Source organism: Mustela erminea, chromosome 17, assembly GCF_009829155.1.
Source record: "Mustela erminea isolate mMusErm1 chromosome 17, mMusErm1.Pri, whole genome shotgun sequence".
NCBI classification, from domain to species: domain Eukaryota; kingdom Metazoa; phylum Chordata; class Mammalia; order Carnivora; family Mustelidae; genus Mustela; species Mustela erminea.
Window position 1 is genome coordinate 16,861,769 of NC_045630.1, and position 21,113 is coordinate 16,882,881.

At 40.7% G+C, this 21,113-nt stretch overlaps 1 protein-coding gene across 1 annotated transcript in view; it reads right to left on the reverse strand.

Annotated features, from left to right (window-relative positions):
* STX6 (syntaxin 6) overlaps nucleotides 1-21,113 on the reverse strand; it is a 47,193-nt gene that overhangs the window by 12,918 nt on the left and 13,162 nt on the right. The window contains exons 2-4 of the mRNA XM_032317197.1: nucleotides 13,768-13,937; nucleotides 10,937-11,031; nucleotides 2,758-2,820 (exon numbers count right to left, since the gene is read on the reverse strand). Of these exons, the coding sequence (XP_032173088.1) occupies nucleotides 2,758-2,820; nucleotides 10,937-11,031; nucleotides 13,768-13,937 (328 nt within the window). The remainder of the gene's footprint in view (nucleotides 1-2,757; nucleotides 2,821-10,936; nucleotides 11,032-13,767; nucleotides 13,938-21,113) is intronic.

Genomic DNA, 21,113 nt, shown 5'->3' on the forward strand with positions numbered 1-21,113 from the left:
TGTCAGCGCTCCCGTCAGCCCTGCACAGAGAACCAGAGATGCTGATGCTACAACACTTCTTCCTTGTGGAGGCACCGGATCTTCTTAGCAGGTACTTCTAATCCCTGGAACTGTCAAAGGCCTCACGGGTTACTCTGTTTTCTGTCTGCAAAGCTTTTCAACAGTCCCTCGATACTGACATGGACCTCCTGGTCTGACATTCAGAGGTGACTTCAGTCAAATAGCCACGCAGGGTCGGGTTCGGCAAAGCTCAGGATGCAGAGCCCAAGTTCTGAGGGAGTTCGGAGAGCTGCCAGCAGCCCAGGACCTCAGTCCAGCCAAGAAGCTGGATGGGGACTGTCTCTGGCATAAAGCAGACCCGAGGCCTTTTGTAGATGGCTCTGCCCAACCTGATCATCAGGCTGTCAAGTTTAAAAGATCCTGCTCATTCCGTGGCAGAGACTCTAAGAATCTCTGCGGAGGACACGGAGGCCTAGTGACCATGTTTTCAAGGTCACAAAGTCTATGTACAGTGCATCACGAGGCTACCCACAGAGAACTGGGGGCTCTACCAGCCTTGTGCACTCCTGGGGTCATAGTCAGGGCTCTTCTTTCTAGTCTATCTGTGGCCTGCACTTAGGCAGACATAGGTCATGCCGGTAAGAGCTATCTATGCTTTACTGTGAAACAGACTAGATGTCACCAGTCTGACCTCGGGGATCTATCTTCATAGAAGGAGGAGAGAGAGGGCCTGGGTGCAGATGCCGGAGCGGAAGGTCCTGGCGAAGCAGAGGCCAGAGCACAGTGCCTCGTCCTGGCACGGGGTAGCGAGGCCGACTTGGCCTGCTTGCATGTGACACAGAAAACTGGCCCTGCCATTCCGTGGGAATCTGTCCTTTCACTCCATGCCAAAAACAAAATCCCAAGCCATACTCAGAGAGACAGGGTGTAAGTACATATTTTATTTATGATAGTTCAACTTTCACTATCTGGAGAATAAAACAACTCAAGTTCAGCGTGACGGAGGCCTGGTGTTCCCCATGTCACTGTCACAACTGCTTTGAGAGTAGACACGAGAAGGGAGCTGCCGGCCGTGGCCATGCCCTAGCTCCTTTCAAGAGTTAATGCCCAAGGGACACCTGGGTGGCTTAGTGGGTTAAGCCTCTGCCTTCGGCTCAGGTCATGATCTCTGGATCCTAGGCTCAAGCCCCACATCGGGCTCTCCACTAGGCAGGGAGCCTGCTTTCCCCTCTCTCTGCCTGCCTCTCTGCCTACTTGTGATCTCTGTCTGTCAAATAAATAAATAAAATCTTTAAAAAAGAAAAAAAAAAAGTTTGTGCCCGAAATGCTGGGTTTCCCCTGCTGCAATGCTGAGAGGAAGGGAGGGAGACAGGAAGGAAAAACCCCAACAGTGACTTGAAGAATGAAATGCAGGGAAAGGAAACAGGAAAACTAAGTAGGTGATATCCTGAGAGCCCCTCCCTTTCTTTGATCTCTTACTTGTTTTCGGATTCAATGGGTCAACACCTGCAGGTCTGAATTAAGGATGTACTGATTCCTCGTTAAGGACAATGAGCTGTTTCTTAATAGTCTATTAAAAGGGTTATCAGTAACTTGATGGAGTCTGAACAGACCTGAAGTTAAATCTAAATTTTAGGCAACTGTTGTATTTTTTTTTTTTTAAAGGATTTTTATCAGTCAGAAGGGAATTTCTATCCAAAGTGTCTAATTTTAAAAAGATACTTAAGGGACGCCTAGGTGGCTCACTCAGTTAAGCATCTGACTCTTGGTTTCGGCTCAGGTCAAAATCTCAGAGTCCTGGGATCGAGCCCCACATCAGGCTCCCTACTCAGCAGGGAGTCTGCTCTTCCCTCTGCCTCTGTCTCTCCACCCTACTCACATTCTCTCTCTCTCTAAAATAAATAAAATCTTTTAAAAAAAAATTTTAAAAGACACTTAAATTCAAGGACTGGTCTCCTGTAGCTTTTTTTTTTTTTTAAGATTTTATTTATTTGACACAGAGAGAGAGATCACAAGTAGGCAGAGAGGCAGGCAAAGAGAGAGAGAGGGGAGGAAGCAGGCTCCCTGCGGAGCAGAGAGCCGGATCCTGGGATCCTGGGATCATGACCTGAGCCGAAGGCAGAGGCTTTAACCCAGTGAGCCACCCAGGCGCCCCTGGTCTCCTGTAGCTTTTATTTTTGATATGACATTATCTGCCCTGGGGTTTTAAAATCAGGTTTCATAATTTATCTGTAATAACTAACAAAAACTGGACCTCACCTTTAAAAAGTACTTAAAACAATGAAAGGTTTCATTTAACACAAATTAAAGGTGCCGCCAATGTCTTTACATAAAATTTCACTTGGTAGACGTTTAGTAAGTTCTACGGGCAATGGAATAGCAGCTAGAGATTTAAAAACAGCTCATGACATAACTGCCCCTCACTGCTTGGGGTCCAGCAGAGAAAAAAGAGAAAACAAGCAATCAGAGCACTTTCCAGAGAGAACGGCTGTGTGCAAGGCCTATGGGGATAAGCAGAGGGAGCTACAGGGGCCCAGACGGGAGAAGCAGAGGGTGTGCGGGAGCGAGGGAAACAGCACCGTGGCACTGGGGCCCGCTGACCAGACTTGTACAGCACCTGCCAGCCTCCCGCCAGACGCAGCACGTACAGGTCTTCTGGGTGAACACACGGTACACAGACGTCAGCATTTTTCAATTCCAAACATCTAACCATGCGACTTTCTTTGGTTGATACTGTGTGTTCAGAAGTTCACTCACCTGTCTATTTTTTCGTTCCGCTAATGCCTGCACAGATGAAGCCGACATCTGATCCTTCATGTCCTAATGAGACGAGGAGAAGACCAGAAAACGAGTGAAAATAAAATCACGGTTCATGTTTTATAGGCTAACAAAATACACATAGATTATTATGAATTTTTTTAAACAAAAAGACAACATCCTTTAGCTTCTAAGTCTCAGAAACAAAGGAAATAGAGACACTCACATTCCTGGACACTGAACTCAAACAGCAAGAAAGAGGAAGGGAACTCGTATTTCCTGAGTACCTGCCAGGGGCTGCAACACCGTTGTACACTTACACACGTTGTCACTGAATTTTCACAATGACCCTGTGAAGCTGCTATTATTTCCATTTTACAGGTAAGAAGACTTAGATCTAAAAAGGCTAAGGTATTTTCTTAAGGTCACTCAGTCAGTAAATGGCAATCCTGGGGCACAAACACAGAAGTCTGTGTTCAAGGACTAGCCTCTTCACAAACAGAATACATGTGAAAACCACACACTTTAGGATCAAGTCTTTTTGCCATTAAACATCAGAGGACACTTTCTAGTATTCTTCTTTTATTTATTTCTGAGTGAGACTCATGTGCAGTACAGACTCCCCTTCCTCCCTCCCTTCTTTCCTCCCATAATCTCTGCACCCAAGGCTCATACTCACAATCCCAAGAATAAAAGTCGTATGCTTTACAGACTGGGGCAGCCAGGCATCCCCAGTATTGACGATTTCTAACACAAGAGTGGATTTCTAGAGCAGTACCAAAAATAATCTTGTATGGAAAGAAAAATGAATGGACCCATTACTTAATCTGAAGCAAAACACTTTATTAAATATGAACCCTTTTCCTTATATTTAACCCCAACCCAATATACTTTAAAATGATTAGAACTGAATACATGATCACTGTAATACAAATTTTCTTTGGAAAAAAAAAAAAGAAAGGCTGCCAAAACACTTTATAATTTTCTGTTGGCAAGTAGGCTATTTTATAGATGCAAATGTTGAGATATTAGGCTCTTAGAAACTTCTTCCAAGCCCCGTGACAAGTGAACAGCAGATCGAACAGGGCCAGTTTTCGTGATTCCTACTGTGGGGAGTCTGAATCACGACCACCTTGCTTCAGCTTTCCAAGCGCCCATTTCTATGTCTGGCAAATGCTCACTAAAGCCTACTACGCACCCATATGGTACCATGAGCAAGGGAAGGCGTCTGCCCGCGCAGGGCAGGTACCGTGGTGGACAAGGGGCGAACAGTAATTCCACAGACACGTCAACAAGGTGCTGGGAAGGAGGGGAGAGACAAGGGCTGAATTACATGAGTGATGGACACCACTTTAGAAGGTTGGGGGTTACGCTGGAATGGAGAGCTGAAGGGCAAGAATGAGCCAGCAACAGAAAGAGCTAAAGGCCGAGAATTCCAGGCAAAGGGAACAGCAAGTACAAAAGCCCAGAGGCAAGAAAAAGCTCAATGCCTCTAGCTCTGGAGAAGGCAGGCCAGAAAGGCTGAAGGAGCCAACTGTGGTTCAGGGGTGGGGGAAGAAGGGAAGGTTGGCCAAACATGGGGGGGGCGGTGGGAGGGGGGCATCAGGCGGCTTAGATTTTATCCTGAGGCAGGGGCTGGCAAGCTTTATTTGTAAAGGAGGAGATATTAAGTGTTCAGTCCCTGTCATATACTCTGTTGTGTATTCTCTAATCACCCTTTAACAAATGTAGAACTGTTATTGTATGGATCGTAGGCCCTGTGCGAAGGCAATGGGAAGGCCTTGAGGCATTTTAAGCAGGGCCATGGAGTATTCTGGTTCGTGTTTTTAGAAGCTCACTTTGGTGTTTCTGTAGAAAAAATGTTAATCAAGCAGAGCAAAGGTAGGGCGATCATTTTCCTATAACCTGTCTCGAAGTACCAATGCTGCCCCAGGTGAGAAAGGCTGCTTGCAGAAGGAGCGAGCTCCCTGCCGTTGGGGGCCTTCAACAAGAGGGTGCCCGAGCCCTTGGAAATGACCCTGGGTGGGCAGCGCATCTGAGGGTTGCTCTGTCTAAGGTCCAACTGACCCAGAAATAGGATTCTCTCCTTATTTCATTCATTCAAACTTCAAAAGATAAAAAATAGAAGCCCATCCACAGATACCGAGAAAAATATACTTAGTAAAAGAAAGTATTCACCGTAAAAACAAAGAAATAGATACTGGTATATATTTTTTAATATATATATTTTTTAATTTATTTATTTGACAGAGATCACAAAGGCAGAGAGGCAGGCGGGGGGGGGGGGGTGCCACGCGGGGAGCAGGCCCCAGGCTGAGCAGAGAGCCCAATGCGGGGCTCAATCCCAGTACCCTGAGATCATGACCTGAGCTGAAGGCAGAGGCTTAACCCACTGAGCCACTCAGGTGCCCTAGATACTGGTATATTTAAAACAGAGGGGATTCAGTTATACAAGCCAGAGTTCTTAAATGTGTGAGATTTGCTTGATTCAGTCACAGGAGGCAAAACGCAGGTCTCTTGGATGCCTGGGTGGCCCAGCTGGTTAAGTGTCGGACTCGGTTTCAGCTCAGGTCATGATCTCAGGGTCGTGACATTGAGCCCAAGGGCTCTACGTTCAGAGTCTGCTTGAGATTCTTTCCCTTCTTCTCCCTCTGCCTCCCCCAACCCCCTTGCGCCGGCACTGTCTCTCAAATAAATAAAATCTTTTTTTTTTTTTTTTAAAGATTTTATTTATTTTATTTATTTGTCAGAGAGAGAGAGAATGAGAGCGAACACAGGCAGACAGAGTGGCAGGCAGGGTCAGAGGGAGAAGCAGGCTCCTGCCAAGCAAGGAGCCCGATGTGGGACTCGATCCCAGGATGCTGGGATCATGACCTGAGCCGAAGGCAGCTGCTCAACCAAATGAGCCACCCAGGTGTCCCGACAAATAAATAAAATCTTAAAAAAAAAAAGAAAAAAATGCAGGTCCCTGGAACCCACCCAGATCTATTCAGGCAGACTCTAGGGTCAGCTAACAAGTCCCTGTGTGAGTCTTACGAAGTCTGAGCTGCTCTGGTCTAGATTCTAGAAGCCTGGAAGTGAGCCTGTCACCTAATAAGTATCTCCTAGACTGCATGATGCTCCCAATAACCAACTAGAGTTTAAGATGACATTTTGAATTAGTCCAATAATAACAACACTACAATCCTATATGTATTACTAACTATGCAGAGCAAATATCTGAAATGTTTATTGGCTTGGATAATAGATGCTTTAAAAATGCACTTAAGGGGCACCTGGGTGGCTCAGTGGGTTAAAACCTCTGCCTTCAGCTCAGGTCATGATCCAGGGTCCCCACATTGAGCTCTCTGCTCAGCGGGGAGTCTGCTTCCCTTCCTCTCTCTCTCTCTCTCTGCTTGCCTCCCTGCCTACTTGTGATCTCTCTGTCAAATAAATAAATAAAATCTTTTAAAAAATAAAATAATAAAAATAAATAAAAATGCACTTAATACATTTTATAAGCCTTTTTTCAAAACAATGAACATTATTTGCATAATGAAAATATCAACACATGTGTATGGAAAAAGTAACCAAAGTTCAAGTACTTTGAACTTCAGCTGTAGAATGTGTTTTTGCTGTTAGAAGTTGGGACAATGAGCAGGAATAAAAGATTGTAAAGGGGCAAAAGGAAGCTTCCAGGGGGTGCCGGGACTGCTCTGGAATGCTTCGAGGTGCTATTTCCACGGCTGGGGTCAGTTTATAAACTCTTCACGCTGTGTACTTGGGATACATGTACTTTTTTCTCCATTGTTATACTTTAATAAAAATGGAAAACAAAACAAAACACTACTGTTCTTCAACAATGGCTGGAAGGTAAACTGGACTCTGAGAAAACTTGACATTTTGTATCAAGAGCTATGATATTTGTATTAAATATTCATGACCTTGACCTAGCAATTCCACTACTAGGATTTATTTTAAGAAAACAATATAAAGGGGGTGCTTGGCTGGCTGAGTTGGTAGAACATGCAACTCTTGATCTCAGGGTTGTGAGTTAGAAGCCCACATTGGGTGTGGAGATTACTTAAAAATAAAATCTTAAAAAAAAAAAAGTAAAATATAAACCAAAAAAAAGAAAAGAAAAAAAAAAAGGAAAGATGTACACAGCAGTGTTATTTATAATATGAAAGAAAAACAGAAATAAGCAGCAGGTCCAAACCAGAGAGTAGAAACTTAGAGTAAACCCAGAATAATATGTCATTACTTTTAAGAGTCTATTTCAGGATCATATAATGGCTACAGACAATACATGAAACTGTTAACAGTGATTATTCCTAGGAAGTGGAATTACAGAATGGGCAGGGGGCATTTTCACCTTTCTCATACAGCAAAATGACTTGCATTTTTAAAACAGCAAGTATGAATTACCTTTAATTTTTAAAAGTAAAATTTAAAAAATGCTTATGATTGCTTAACAGTATGATCAGAATTATGTAAAACACAACTGCCATGTGTTAAGAAAATGACTATGAGAAAACATAACAAAGTTTTGTGTTTATTATTTTGAGCTTAGGTTTCTTTTTCTATTTTTTCTCTTATTAACATTTTTCTAATTTTCTTTAATGAACATACATTACTTTAATAAAATATATGTTGGGGGGAGGGGCGGTTAGCCCCATGGCCGTGACTTCTCCAAAAGCTGTGTGGCGTGCACCCTGTGTGTGGCCATGGCAGCAGGTAAAGCACTAGGCTTTCACTTCTAGGATGACATTGTTTCTACAGATGCTAAAAGTTGTGAGATACCATGCAGCAGATTATGTTCTTATTAGGATTATGTTTCTACGGATGCTAAAAGTTGTGAGACACCATGCAACAGATTATGTTCTGGTATGATTAATTAGGATTTAAGAATTTTAAGCTTAGTCACTAAACAGTTTTAAGCATTCTGTAATAACCCATCAGGCCAAAAACATACTCAGTCGTCTTTCTAACACATGAAGTTTAAAACCAGCAGTCAAGAAGCAGTACCAATATGATTTGGTTCATCTGCCAAAAGACCAGTACAAGTCCTGGTTATTTACACTCCTGTTCCCATGTCATGGTATCTTCCAGACTATCCCAGTGCTTCCCACTAAGAGGTCTCATATCCCAATGTCCTCTGTGCCCACCCTGCACACCTCATCGTTGTTGGTTAACCATGTCTGTCTTGACTTAGAATGAAAAGTGAACAATTCTTGGGTTGGAACAAGTTGGGTTCCTTTCCCCACTGGGATGTACGGTTCTCATTCCTTTGAAAGTTAACATTAGAAAATGTCTAAGAGGGGGTGCCTGGGTGGCTCAGTGGGTTAAAGCCTCTGCCTTCAGTTCAGGTCACGATCCCAGGGTCCTGGGATCAAGCCCTGCATCGGGCTCTCTGCTCAGCAGGAGCCTGCTTCCTCCTCTCTCTGCCTGCCTCTCTGCCTACTTGTGATCTCTGTCTGTCAAATAAATAAATAAAATCTTAAAAAAAAAAAAAAGAAAGAAAGAAAATGTCTAAGAGGATAATTTAATTGATAAAGAAAACACAGAGCCAAAGAAGCTAACTGACTTGCCACGATGAAAATTTATTAAGGTCACAGATGAGCCTAGAACTCCATTCTCCTAACAGCTCCTTCCCTGAGTTCCTCTGCCACACACTGCAAAACCTTCTGCTACGAGGTGAAAATGTGGTCACTCCTGGAACAGATTTCCACAACAGAAAAATTCCCCATGCAAAATCACTGATGTGGCGATAACCCCACAAATGTACAAATGATTACTTCAACATTATCAAAGGCTATTTATGCACACAAAAGAATATTTTGCTTTCTTCAGTAAAAACTGCCAGCAAACTGTACAACCTTAACAGACACTTGGGAAAACAAGACGCCTAAAACAAGGAAGGCTTCTAAAAGCAAAACCAATGGACATTAAGTGAAAAGAAAAAAAAAGAAAGATGTGATTCTTCAGAGAGAACAACCACAGACACAAATGTACAGTGTATCACTGACTCTCCCCCCTGAGAAGGAGAAAGCACTACGGGCATCAGCTGCGGATACAAACGTATTCCTTTCACAGCAACTAAATGAAAACCTACTGATAATGGTTAACAGAGGAGTTTACATGAGCTTGTGAAAGACAAATCCCAAACTGAAGCGTGGTCATAGGTCTCCTTTCCCAAATCGGCGAACTCTCTGACTCCACTCCGTCTCCTCCAATTAGAACCCAGAGATCTCTGTCTACAAATGCTGCTTAACTAAATGCAATAATGTTCAGTCAACACAAGGTGCTTAAAAAAAAAAAAATCCAAGTTAGCACCATGACTATCTCCTTCTCTTCTTACAGGACTTCAGTTAGAATTTATCGAAATTAGATCAGCAAAAGCTCAGTTAGGTACTACTAGCCTACAACTAGTAAACAGTAACAGTAACAGCTTCCCCATTTTGGGTCATAACTAAAATAAGAATGATTAGAAACTCTAAAATACTCAGTTGGATTATATAGTTAAGTATGATTCAGACCTCAACTCTAGAAGGACTGCATCACTACATGTGAAATGTGGACGTGGTTTAGAATATGTCTTTCTGGGGCACCAGGGTGGCTCAGTGGGTTAAGCAGCTGCCTTTGGCTTAGGTCATGATCCTGGAGTCCCGGGATCGAGCCCCAAGTCAGGGTGCCCAATCAGCCGGGAGTCTGCTTCTCCTTCTGACCCTCGTCTCATGCTCTCTCTCACTCTCTCTAATAAATACAATTTAAGAAAAAAAAAAAAAAAGAATACTTCTTTCAAAGAGTATAATTTAAAAACCTTTTTCAAGTATTAGAAAATGAACTTCAGTTTCTACTTGCAATTATACCAACTAACTTCACTTTCAATATATTCACCTCTGAATCTCAATGTGCAGAATTTACAAGTACTATCTTGCGAAAAGAACAAACACAACGACCGAGTTCAGGAATTTGTGTTTCACTGCCTGGGGCCACTTAAATACCAGCCTCTACAGAAGTGTCATTCAGAAAATCTACTACAAAAAATAAAAAAGCAAACTATATTTATAAAATAAATAATTGGGGACTTACCTTATCGGAAAAAGGGGCTTTCTTATCAGAACAGAATTCTAAATTGGCTAGAAATTAGGACTAATACAAATGCTCAGTGTATATCAATGATGTACCCACGTCCCAAAAGGTTACTGGCCCATTAAACTATGGGCTTATTTAACAATAATTTATACACACACACACAGAAAGGCAACTACTGAATAAAAGAAGACACAAGAATTAGTTAAAGTTCAGTGATAACCTACGATTTGAAATAATTTCAAAAGGAAATCACATGACATAAAGTCTTTGGCAAACACATAGCAAGGTTCCTGCCTGAGATGACTCCTAAAAAGCCATATGTTAGCACTGGTATGATCCCAAGTTTCTTTATTCAAGGAAGCTGCTTTCTAGTACATATGTTAAAGACAGCTGGTTCTCTTACATCTAGTTATGCTAATCAAATGGCTTAGCCATATAGTTTCAAAATACAAACATATCTCAAGAAGACAAGATTTGACTTAAATGGTATTTTCTCCTTGTTTTTCTTTTCTTTTTTTTTAAACAATAGGTTATTAGCTCTATAATTTGAGGCCAGAGACTTCTTCACTTGGATTGGTGTTTTTCACTCTAATGGTGCTTGCTCTGGACAGCTCCTGGAAGGCTGTCAAGCCGTTTTATATGGAAATGTCAGTAACATGGGTTGCAAAAGTTCCAGAAGCAACTCAGATGGTGGAAGAGGCCGCTATCCAAACCTAGTAAGAGTCATTCTTCACAATGCAAAGTGATTATCAATCAATCAAGAAACCAAATGGTTTCTACAATAGTAGTTCTTCCTTTTGTCCAAAAATACCATATACCGAGAAATTAAGAGGCAAAAAGATAATTGGTTTGGAGAAACGGGAGCTATGGACAAGTAACCTCCAAAGCCAGTTACCTACTCTCATTTTTGCTCCAAGAAAATAAACCAGATAATACTAAAATAAATTTCTTTATTTGAATCATAGAAATCAGGAGGGACACTGACATTTAATTCATACTAAAAAGTCATTTTAGAGCTGACCTATTAGTTTACAATTAAGAAAAAGAGTTTTGAGAAGTGGGGCTATTTCTTGCACAAATAACATGGTAAGATATTCCTTACCCTGACAACTTGCCGAGTACTTGTGATGAAGGTTTTTCTTATACTCAATTCAGTTGCATCGAGGTTGAATTTTCTAGGATTTGCTTCAACTATGCGTGGGTCAAAAAGTTAAGGGAAAGCAATTTCATCATTAAAAACCTAACAAACATGTTAAACCACACAATCTCTCACAGGTAAGCAATAAAATCTGTCTCAGTGTTTCTTAAAACACTGTCAACTTGACATACATAATTCTCGAACCTTCTCTTCCCACAGCTGTGAGGGTCTCTGTGCCTTGGAGTGGAGAAGAGCCACCCAGGTGAAGAAACAACAGCCCTTGCTGAGTTCGTTACAAATCCATGGTGAGACCATGGCTGAGCCCGGCTCTCCCAGATGCCTGCCAGCACTCTTTGTTGACTCTTTTCTGACTCCAGACCAGCTTTCCCAAGACCACTTTGCAAGCCTTTTTCACCTGCTGTTCCAGACTATCTCATTTATGTCAGGAAGCTAACCCTGCTTATTCCTCTAGAGGTCAAGGCTTCTTCAGTGAAGCTTCCCCTAATCATCTCGTTCCCAGCCTGGTCCCGCTGCCCCGTGTCAGACGCTCACATGGCTCTCTGGTCTTTTCTCTTACTGCCTGCAAATACACAGTGCTGTTATTTGATTAACGTCTGTTCCCCTGTCCCCTGAGCCCTTCACAAACCCCTACCATGAATTCCACGAGGGCTGGTATACTGTTGTTTTATCACTCCAATCTCAGTAACTAACAAAATACCCAGCTCATGGTACACTCAACGATTATTTGCCGAAGGAATGATGAAAACACAGGCATACCTCGTTTTATTGTGCCTTGTTTTACTGCACTTAGCAGACACTGTGTGTTTTACAAATGGAAGGCTTCTGGCAACCCTGTGTCGAGCAAGTCTATGGGCGCCATTTTCCAAGAGCATTTGCTCACTTTATGTCTCTGTCACATTTTGGTAATTCTTACAATATTTCAAGCTTTCTTATTATTATATTTGTTATAATGATCTGTGATTGTGACTCACTGAAAGCTTAGATGATGATTAGACTTTTTTTGCAATAAAGTTTTTTTTTTAATTTTTTTTTTTTAAGATTTTATTTATTTATTTGACAGACAGAGATCACAAGTAGGCAGAGAGGCAGGCAGAGAGAGAGAAGGAAGCAGGCTCCCTACTGAGCAGAGAGCCCGATGCGGGGCTCGATTCCAGGACCCTGAGATCATGACCTGAGCCGAAGGCAGAGGCTTAACCCACTGAGCCACCCAGGCACCCCACAATAAAGTATTTTTTAAAAGACTTTTTTTTTTTTTAAGTAATCTCTACACCCAACAGGGGGTTGGAACTTAAAATCCTGAGTTCCAGAGTCACATGCTCTACTGCCTGAGCCAGCCAGGTGCCAGCAATAAAGTACTTTTAATTAAGGTATATACATTGTTTTTAGACAAAATACTGTCGTGCACTGAACAGACTATAGTATAGTGTCAACATAACTTTTATATGCACCAGGAAACCCTAAAAATTCACTTGTGTCCCTCTACTGCGACCACGATACTCACCTTACTGTGGTGGTCTGGAACGAACCCACAGTATCTCCAACGTGTACGTGCACCTGTTAACACTTCTGTCCTCTTTTTCTCACAATGTCTCGGTCTCATCAATCTTCTTCTCTTCCCTCTATCTCAGGGTATCTCCCTGTACCTGTGTTTTTGATCCCACCATCTCAAGTTTTGTTCCACTAATTTTTAATATACTTTTTAAAATAATTTAAAAGGTACCCAGGGTCATATGATAAATAGAAATATGAACAGATAATGCCCTCCACTTATTAACTGCATATGAACCTGAAAAGCTGGTTTCCTAGATCACACAGAGAGAACAAGAGAGAAGTGAGAACATGCAACTGGCATATCTTCAAAATTTTTGATTAACTGGAATTTTTCTAGCTGAAAAAAGGCCATCATTCTCTGGTTTGTCAGTCAGGTCAGTGGACTTCCCAACAACAGCATGACTTAATAGATCCGCTTTTACTAAATGCAGTCTCATGGCACAAAATGCCTCTCTTGGACACTAGCACTGTAACACCTCACTTCTTGAACAGGAAAAAGTCCACAAAAGGATTTTCTTTTGGTTTCTAATTAACAGTGTAGGACACTGGTCTGTATACAGCTCTACGGAATAATGACTAATACTCCCAGAAGCTCACTGCGTGGCAGGCCCCCCACTTATTTGCTCAGCTTACACCACCTCTATGAGATAGGTACCACTGTTACCCGAACTTTCTACTGAAGAGGAAACTGAAGCAGAGAGCAAGGCGCCTAAAGTCACATGGCTGGTAACTGGTGTGGCCAGGACTTGAACACACGGTCTGTATTGAGGGACCAAGCTCTGAACCACTGCACCACACTGTCTCCACGTGGCCAGATTTATCACACAATGTAGAAGAAGGTGACCCTACACCTTGGCTTACTGGGCAATTATTTCAAGTGTGTCAAGGTACAAATAAGAGTACTATCGGGGCGCCTGGGTGGCTCAGTGGGTTTAGCCTCTGCCTTTGGCTCAGGTCATGATCTCAGGGTCCTAGGATCGAGCCCCGCATCTGGCTCTCTGCTCGGCAGGGAGCCTGCTTCCTCCTCTCTCTCTGCCTGCCGTTCTGCCTACTTGTGATCTCTCTCTGTCAAATAAATAAATAAAATCTTTAAAAAAAAAAAAAAAGAGTGCTATCAATCGATTATAAAGAAAGATTCTAATCAATGTACTTGAGACATCAGGATAAAAACATGTTCACTTTTCTGTTGACCCCAAAGGCACAGACACCATGGAAAAGGATATTGATGGTCTCGTCAAGGTCCTCGAGATCCCACTCTATGCTCCGGAGGTTGTTCCTCAGCTCATTGGTGGTCCAGTCGATTTCTTCCCTTGTTGCCGTAGAGGGGTCCTGGAGGAGCTCCGTCCATCTCTGAAATAATCCCTGGGCGGTGTTGACGGCTTTCTGTACCTCTCTGCAATCAAGGTGAAAGGAAAGGACAGAAATCACAGACGCGTTCCATGAACAAGTTAACTACTGCCTGATCTAGTTAACACCATGATCACATACCATCTTCAGCGACTACCATCCCCAAAAGTGTTTTAGACCTGTACGGAAGGATCTTGACAAACAAATACCAAAATTCAAACCTTTAAGAATAACAGTATTACGTTCTCAGCTGATTTTGGAATAAAATGGTCATTATTTAAATAGCTATATCAGGTTTATTTGAGAAGGACAATTTTTTGAGAATTATTTGAGAAGGCAAGTTTTTCTCTGAAGAGCTTATACTTAAAAGCCATGTAAGAAACAATCCTACAAATTAACTAAAGTGCCATTAACATTCACACACACAGCCATTTCGTGTGCTAGTAATCTGTATTCACAAAAACAAGTCCTAACAAAGCTTTCCTTTTCTTGGGGGGTGGGGGTAGTGGGAGGTGAGGGAAAAAAGGGTCAAGGAAGGGTTATATTCATGCAACTAGCCTTTTAGAAGGGAAATACTTTAATCTGAGACTTAAAAAAAATTGTTTTAATTCCAGTATTGTTAACATACAGTGTTAGGTGCGTTTCAGATATACAATACAGCGATTCAGTAATTTCATACACTGCTCAGTGCTAATCATGGTACGTGTACTCTTAATTCTCTTTACCTATTTCCCCCAGCCCCCCCACCCCATACCCTCTGATAATCATCAGTTTGTTCTCTATAGTTAAGAGTCTGTTTCTTGGTTTTCTTTTTTTTTAAATTTTGCTCATTTGTTTTATTTCTTAAATTCCACATGAGTGAAATCATATGATATTTGTCTTTCTCTGACTTACTTCATCTAGCATTATACCCTCTAACTCCATCCATATTGTTCCACATGGCAAGATTTAATTTCTTTTTATGGTTACATTAATATTCCATTGTTTATATATATATACCTCATCTTCCTTATCCATTCATCTATCAATGGCCACTCGGGCTGCTTTCATATTCTGGTTATTGTAAATAATGCTGCTATAAACATAGGGGTGCGTGTATCCCTTTAAATTAGTGTATTTGTATTTTGGGGGTAAATACCCAGTAGTATGTTTCCTGGATCATAGGGTAGCTCTATTTTTAACTTTTTGAAGGACCTCTCTACTGTTTCCCACAGTGGTTGCACCAATTTGCACTCCCACCAACACTGCACGGGAGAGTTCTTATTTCTTTGCATCCTCGCCAACACTTGTCGTTTCTTACATTTTTGGTTTTAGACATTCTTGACAGGTGTGAAGCGATAACTCATTGTAGTTTTGATTTGGATTTCCCTGAGGATGAGTGATGTTAAATATCTTTTCATGTGTCTGTTGGCCATCCATATGTCTTCTTTGGAGAAATGCCTACTCCTGTCTTCTGCCCATTTTTAAATTGGATTATTTGTTTTTCAGGTGTTGAGCTGTATCCGTTCTTTTTATATTTTGGATACTAACCCTTTTATCAGAGTTGTCATCTGGAAATATCTTTTCCCATTCAGTAGCTTGTCTTTAATCTGAGACATTTTAAAATCCAAAATCTCATTAGAAGATTTCCTAGTATTATTAGCTTTAAATATAAATATATATTGTTATTTAAATATGTATTACACATACACGTAGCAGACAAGTGTGTTTCTTGTTTAGAGAGTGAACCTAGGCCATAAAGTGCTATGATTTAGAATGCTTTCAAATTAGATAAAGTCACAAAGTTGTAAAAATTTTCCCACTTCCATTCTCATGGATTGGAAGAACAAATATTGTTAAAATGTCTATACTACCCAAAGCAATCTACACATTTAATGCAACCTTATCAAAATACCAACAGCATTTTTTAGAGCTAGAACAATCCTAAAATGTATCTGGAACCACAAAAGACCCCATAAGCAAAAGCAATCTTGAAAAAGAAAAAGCAAAGCTGCAGGCCTCACAATTTCGGACTTTATAACAAAGTTGTCATCATCAAAACAGTATGGCACTGACACAAAAACAGACACAAAGATCAACGGAACACAACAGAAAACCCAGAACAGACCCACAAGCATAAGGCCAACTAATCTTTGACAACACAAGAAAGAAAATCCAATGGAAAAAAGTCTCTTCAACAAATGGTGTTGGGAAAACTGGACATCCACATGCAGAAGAATGCAACTGGACCACTTTCTTACACTACACACAAAAATAAATCCAAAATGGATGAAAGACCTCAATTTGAAGTAGGAAGCCATCAAAATCCTAGAGGAGAACACAAGCAGCAACCTCTTTGACACTGGCCATAGCAACTTTTTACTAGACGTGTCTCCTAAGGCAAGACAAGCAAAAGCAAAAATAAACTACTGGGACTTTATCAAAATAAAAAAAGTTTCTGCACAGCAAAGGAAACAATCAACGGAACTAACAGGTAGCCTCCTTCCTGGAAAGAGATATTCACAAGAGATCTATCTGATAAAGGGTTAAAAAAAATAAAAAAAAAGACCAACCACTTTTGAGGCAGCATTCTATATTAGTGTAGAGAGAATGACACTGTAACTTTTCGGATATGCAAATAAAGATAAGAGAAAAGAAAAACAACAATAAAGTTTAGCCACCTAAAAATGGGCCAATATCCACAATTTAAATGTTATAACTGAACATTATTGCATATAAAAGCCAAAAAGGAATCATTTTATAATTAATTATATGGTCTCTTATATCAAATATTATAATCTCCACACACCTAAACTAAGAGATCTGTTTTGATCCTTCAATGATTCTTAACTGGTACTTCTGGGGGTTCACTCAGGGTGTTTGCTTCCTATAGCTTTAAGACAGAAACTGCAGTTTCTGTCTAGAAACCCTAGTCCCTCTGACAGTTTAATCCGAAGATAAAGCACTAGCAAAATGAAGAAAGGTACCTTACAATAATATTTCGGTTTGAGAATACTCATGAGAGCTAAAAAGAGTCTTAAAACAGAGAATAGAGCTATGGGGCCAGGCTGAATACATCACTGAGCTGTATGGCCAACAGAGACGTCTCCCCAGGTCTGTTCAACACGCAGTTTAAGGTTAGCAGGGTCCTCTCATTGTTCCTCCCACATCAGCCTTATACTTTCTGTGTTGAGAAACTCTATTTAACATAGAGTTAGGAGAAGGAAGGGACTAAGCATGCGTTTTTTACTTTTTCCTATGGTTTCTGTCTGGTTTGATGGAGAAAGAGGTACACATCTTCCCATAATACTGGGTACCTGGGTTTATTTTTAGGTGTTGAATATCACCTATGGTACTAGAAGACAGAGTTAAAGAGGCATCGATCATGACATCTCATTTTAAAGAATATAAAAATGAGCAATTCTGTAAAGTACATATAAATTCCTTTTTGAGAACTAAGAAGCCTTAAAACAAAGAAGCCTGAGGCCAGGGCATACCACACTCTCCATCCCCACAACATGATTATATGCTCAAATTAAATTCTCTATGGTAGCAATCCATACACTTTTTCTTTTTAAGGTTTTATTTATTTGAAAGAGAGAAACAGACAGAGATAGTGAGAGAGAGCACAAGCAGGGAGAAGAGGAAGAAGCCGGCTTCTTACTGGGCAGGGAGACGGACAGGGGATTCGATCCCAGGACCCTGGAATCATGACCTAAACCAAGGCAGACGCTTAACCAACTGAGCCACCCAGACATCCCTCCATACACTTTTTAAATCTCAGGGATCCTTTGCACTCTTCAGAATTACTGAAGACCCCAAAGAACTTGGATTGTACAATGGAATATTACCCAGGCATCAGAAAGGATGAATACCCAACTTTTGCTTCAACATGGACAGAACTGGAGATTATGCTAAATGAAATAAGTCAAGCAGAGAAAGTCAATTATCATATGGTTTCACTTACTTGTGGAACATAAGGCACAGCATTGAGGACATTAGGAGAAGGAAGGGAAAAATGAAGAGGGGGAGGGAAACAGAGTGGGAGTGAACCATGAGAGACTATGGACTCCGGGAAACAAACTGAAGCTTTTAGAGGGGAGGGGGGTGGGAGGATGGGTGAGCCAAGTGAGGGGTATTAAGGAGGGCATGGACTGCATGGAGCACGGGGTGTCATATGCAAACAGTGAATGGTATTAGTCACTGTATGGTGACTAACGTGAACAATAAAAAAAAAAAAGAACTTAGATTGGTGTGGGTTATTTATCTATTGCCATTCACCATATTAGAATTTCAAACAGATGTTTAAGAAGTATTTATCAAGTAATCAAATAAACTTGCTACATGTTAATATAATGTTTTTTGCAAAATAAAACTTCTAAAAAACAAACAAAAAAAATTACCCTGTTTCACATGTTTGCAGATCTCTTTAATATCTAGTTTAACAGAAGACAGCTGGATTCTCATATCTCCTTCTACATTCAGTCTGTTGACATGTTTTGTTGAAGTATAGAGGAAAATGCAGCCTCATATAGATAGACAGATGGAAAAGGGAGGAGTATTTTAATAGCCTGTTTAATTGTGGATATTCTTTTTTGACCCCATACCAAAACTTAACAAAGCGGCAGTTTCTTAAAGGTTAGTTGCAATGTGGAACCTGAAACTGTATCAAACACTTTTTCAACTCTTCATGTATTACCATCCATTGTATTTTGAATGGATCCTTTACCTGCCCATGTTTGATTTTATCACATATACTGGTCATCTGGAAAGTATTAGTTTGCTGAGTACCACAGGTCTTGAAAATGCTGACTCTTTTCATTAAACAATATCCCAAATCATATAACACCACCACCAATCTCATCAGAAAAAATTAACTACTGGGAACCTGTAAGATAATAGGAGTCAATAGAAACTTTCCAAAATTCTGTGTTGTTTTTGTTTTTTTTTATAAAAAAAGGCTCTAATTTTATCATCTGCAATAAAACCTGTCAATTGTCTATTAAGTGACAGGTTCACTTCTTCATTTTTGAGAAAATATCTCAAGTACTTTTTAGGTAATTTTCAAGTTTGAGAACATATGCAAGTCTTAATAGCCAGTTTGCCAGGCATACTTTCAAGTAAAAACGAGAGTCTGTGGAGGAAAAAAAAAAAACAAAAAAACAAAAAAAAAACCCCGAGCTATTTCAGCTAGCAACTCAATCACAAATTGCTTTTCAGAGACAACCATCTTATACCATAATATAGCAAAAGTGCTTTGCCATACTCTCAGTTCGTCACATAGAATAGTAAAATGTGTACAAAGGCTGGGGAAAAACATTTATGTGACATAACTGATCAATGTCTTTTTATCTAGAATATAATTTTTTAAAAATTCTCAAAACTGGGGTGCCTGGGTGGCTCAGGGGGTTGAGCCTCTGCCTTCGGCTCAGGTCATGATCTCAGGGTCCTGGGATCGAGCCCCGCATCAGGCTCTCTGCTCAGCAGGGAGCCTGCTTTCCCCTCCCTCTCTGCCTGCCTCTCTGTCTATTTGTGATCTCTGCCAAATAAATAAATAAAATCTTAAAAAAAAATTCTCAAAACTTAGCAAAAAAAACAAACCTAATTAAGAAATGGGGGGTGTGGTAGGAAATGAGCAAAAGATGTGAATAGTCACTTCACCAAAGACGACATATGGATGATAGTTAAGCACACAAGATGTCCAATACCATTAGTTATTAGAAAAATGCAAATTAAATCCACAATGAGATACCATTACTAACTGAGAATGGTTTAAAATAAATGACTGACAACACCAAAGGGCTGACCAGGTAGTAGAGTAACTGGAACTCCTGTGCATTTCTAGTAGGAATACAAAATGGTACAACCACTTTGGAAAATAACATGCCTTTCTTAAATTAAACAGGTTTATGGGGCGCCTGGTAAACAAAGGTAGTTAAGCCTCTGCCTTTGGCTCAGATCATGATCCCAGAGTCCTGGGATCGAGCCCCCATCAGGCTCCCTGCTCGGTGGGAGGCCTGCTTTTTCCTCTCCCACTACCCTTGCTTGTGTTCCTTCTCTCTGTCAAATAAATAAATAAAATCTTAAAAAGCAAACAAACAAACATGTTTATCATATGACCCAACAACCTCACTTCTAGGTGACATGAAAACGTACATTCACACAACCACCTGGAAATTCTTACAGTAGAGCTTTAATCATAATTGTCAAAAATTGAAAACCACCACCCCTCAAGCAATAGCAACTGACCTGACAAGACCTCCAGCCAGCCCAGACCACCCAGACCAGTTTGACTGTAAGCCCCAACTCAAGCCTGCGCAGACATATCATGGAGTGACTTCTAGAATGACCAACAACTACCTTTATCGCATTATAATATTAAATTCTCCACCCAAAGAGGAGCATAGGCCTCACTTACCTACCATACAATGTACACACAGGCATGTTTCCTGAAGGCACATGTGCGACCTTCCACCCACTCTACATATGACAGACAAGCTTCCCCTTTTTAAATAATCATCCTAATCCAAAATGAAAGGAACCCATCTACACTTGCTCAGGGAATCACAGCTTTGAAAGTTATTCCCCGTGATCTCCTTATTTGCTGCAAATAAAGTTTCCTTTGTGCAACAAGCCACCTGGCACAGTATTTTTTAATTTTATTTTATTTAAATTCAAGTAATTAACATACAGTGTATTATTAGTTTCAGAGGTAGAGTTCAGTGATTCATCAGTTGCATAGAACACCCAGTGCTCGTTACACAGTTTTATCTGTGACTCACCAACAAGCAAACTCACATTAGTTCAGCTACAATGGGACACAGAGAAACCTTTGGGGGGGATGGGTCTGTCCTATATCTTATTTGTGGAGGTGGTGATTGCGCACAACTGTATCCATTTGTCAAATTGTGAAGAAATGTACACTAAAAATTAAGATCAATTTTACGGTAGACAAATTAGAACTTTAAAATCTGGATGGCTCAGTTGTTAAGCACCTGCCTTCAGCTCAGGTCAAGATTCCAGGGTCCTGGGATGGAGCCCCACATTAGGCTTCCTGCTCAGTGAAGAAGCCTGCTTCTCCCTCTCCCACTCCCCCTGCTTGTGTTTCTGCTCTTCCTATCTCTTTCTCTGTCAAATAAATAAATAAAATCTTTAAAAAAAAAACAAAACAGGAAGTGTCTTTAAGGATCAAGATTTGATACAATTAATAATTTTTAATTTTTCAATGAAGAACATTTTTAAG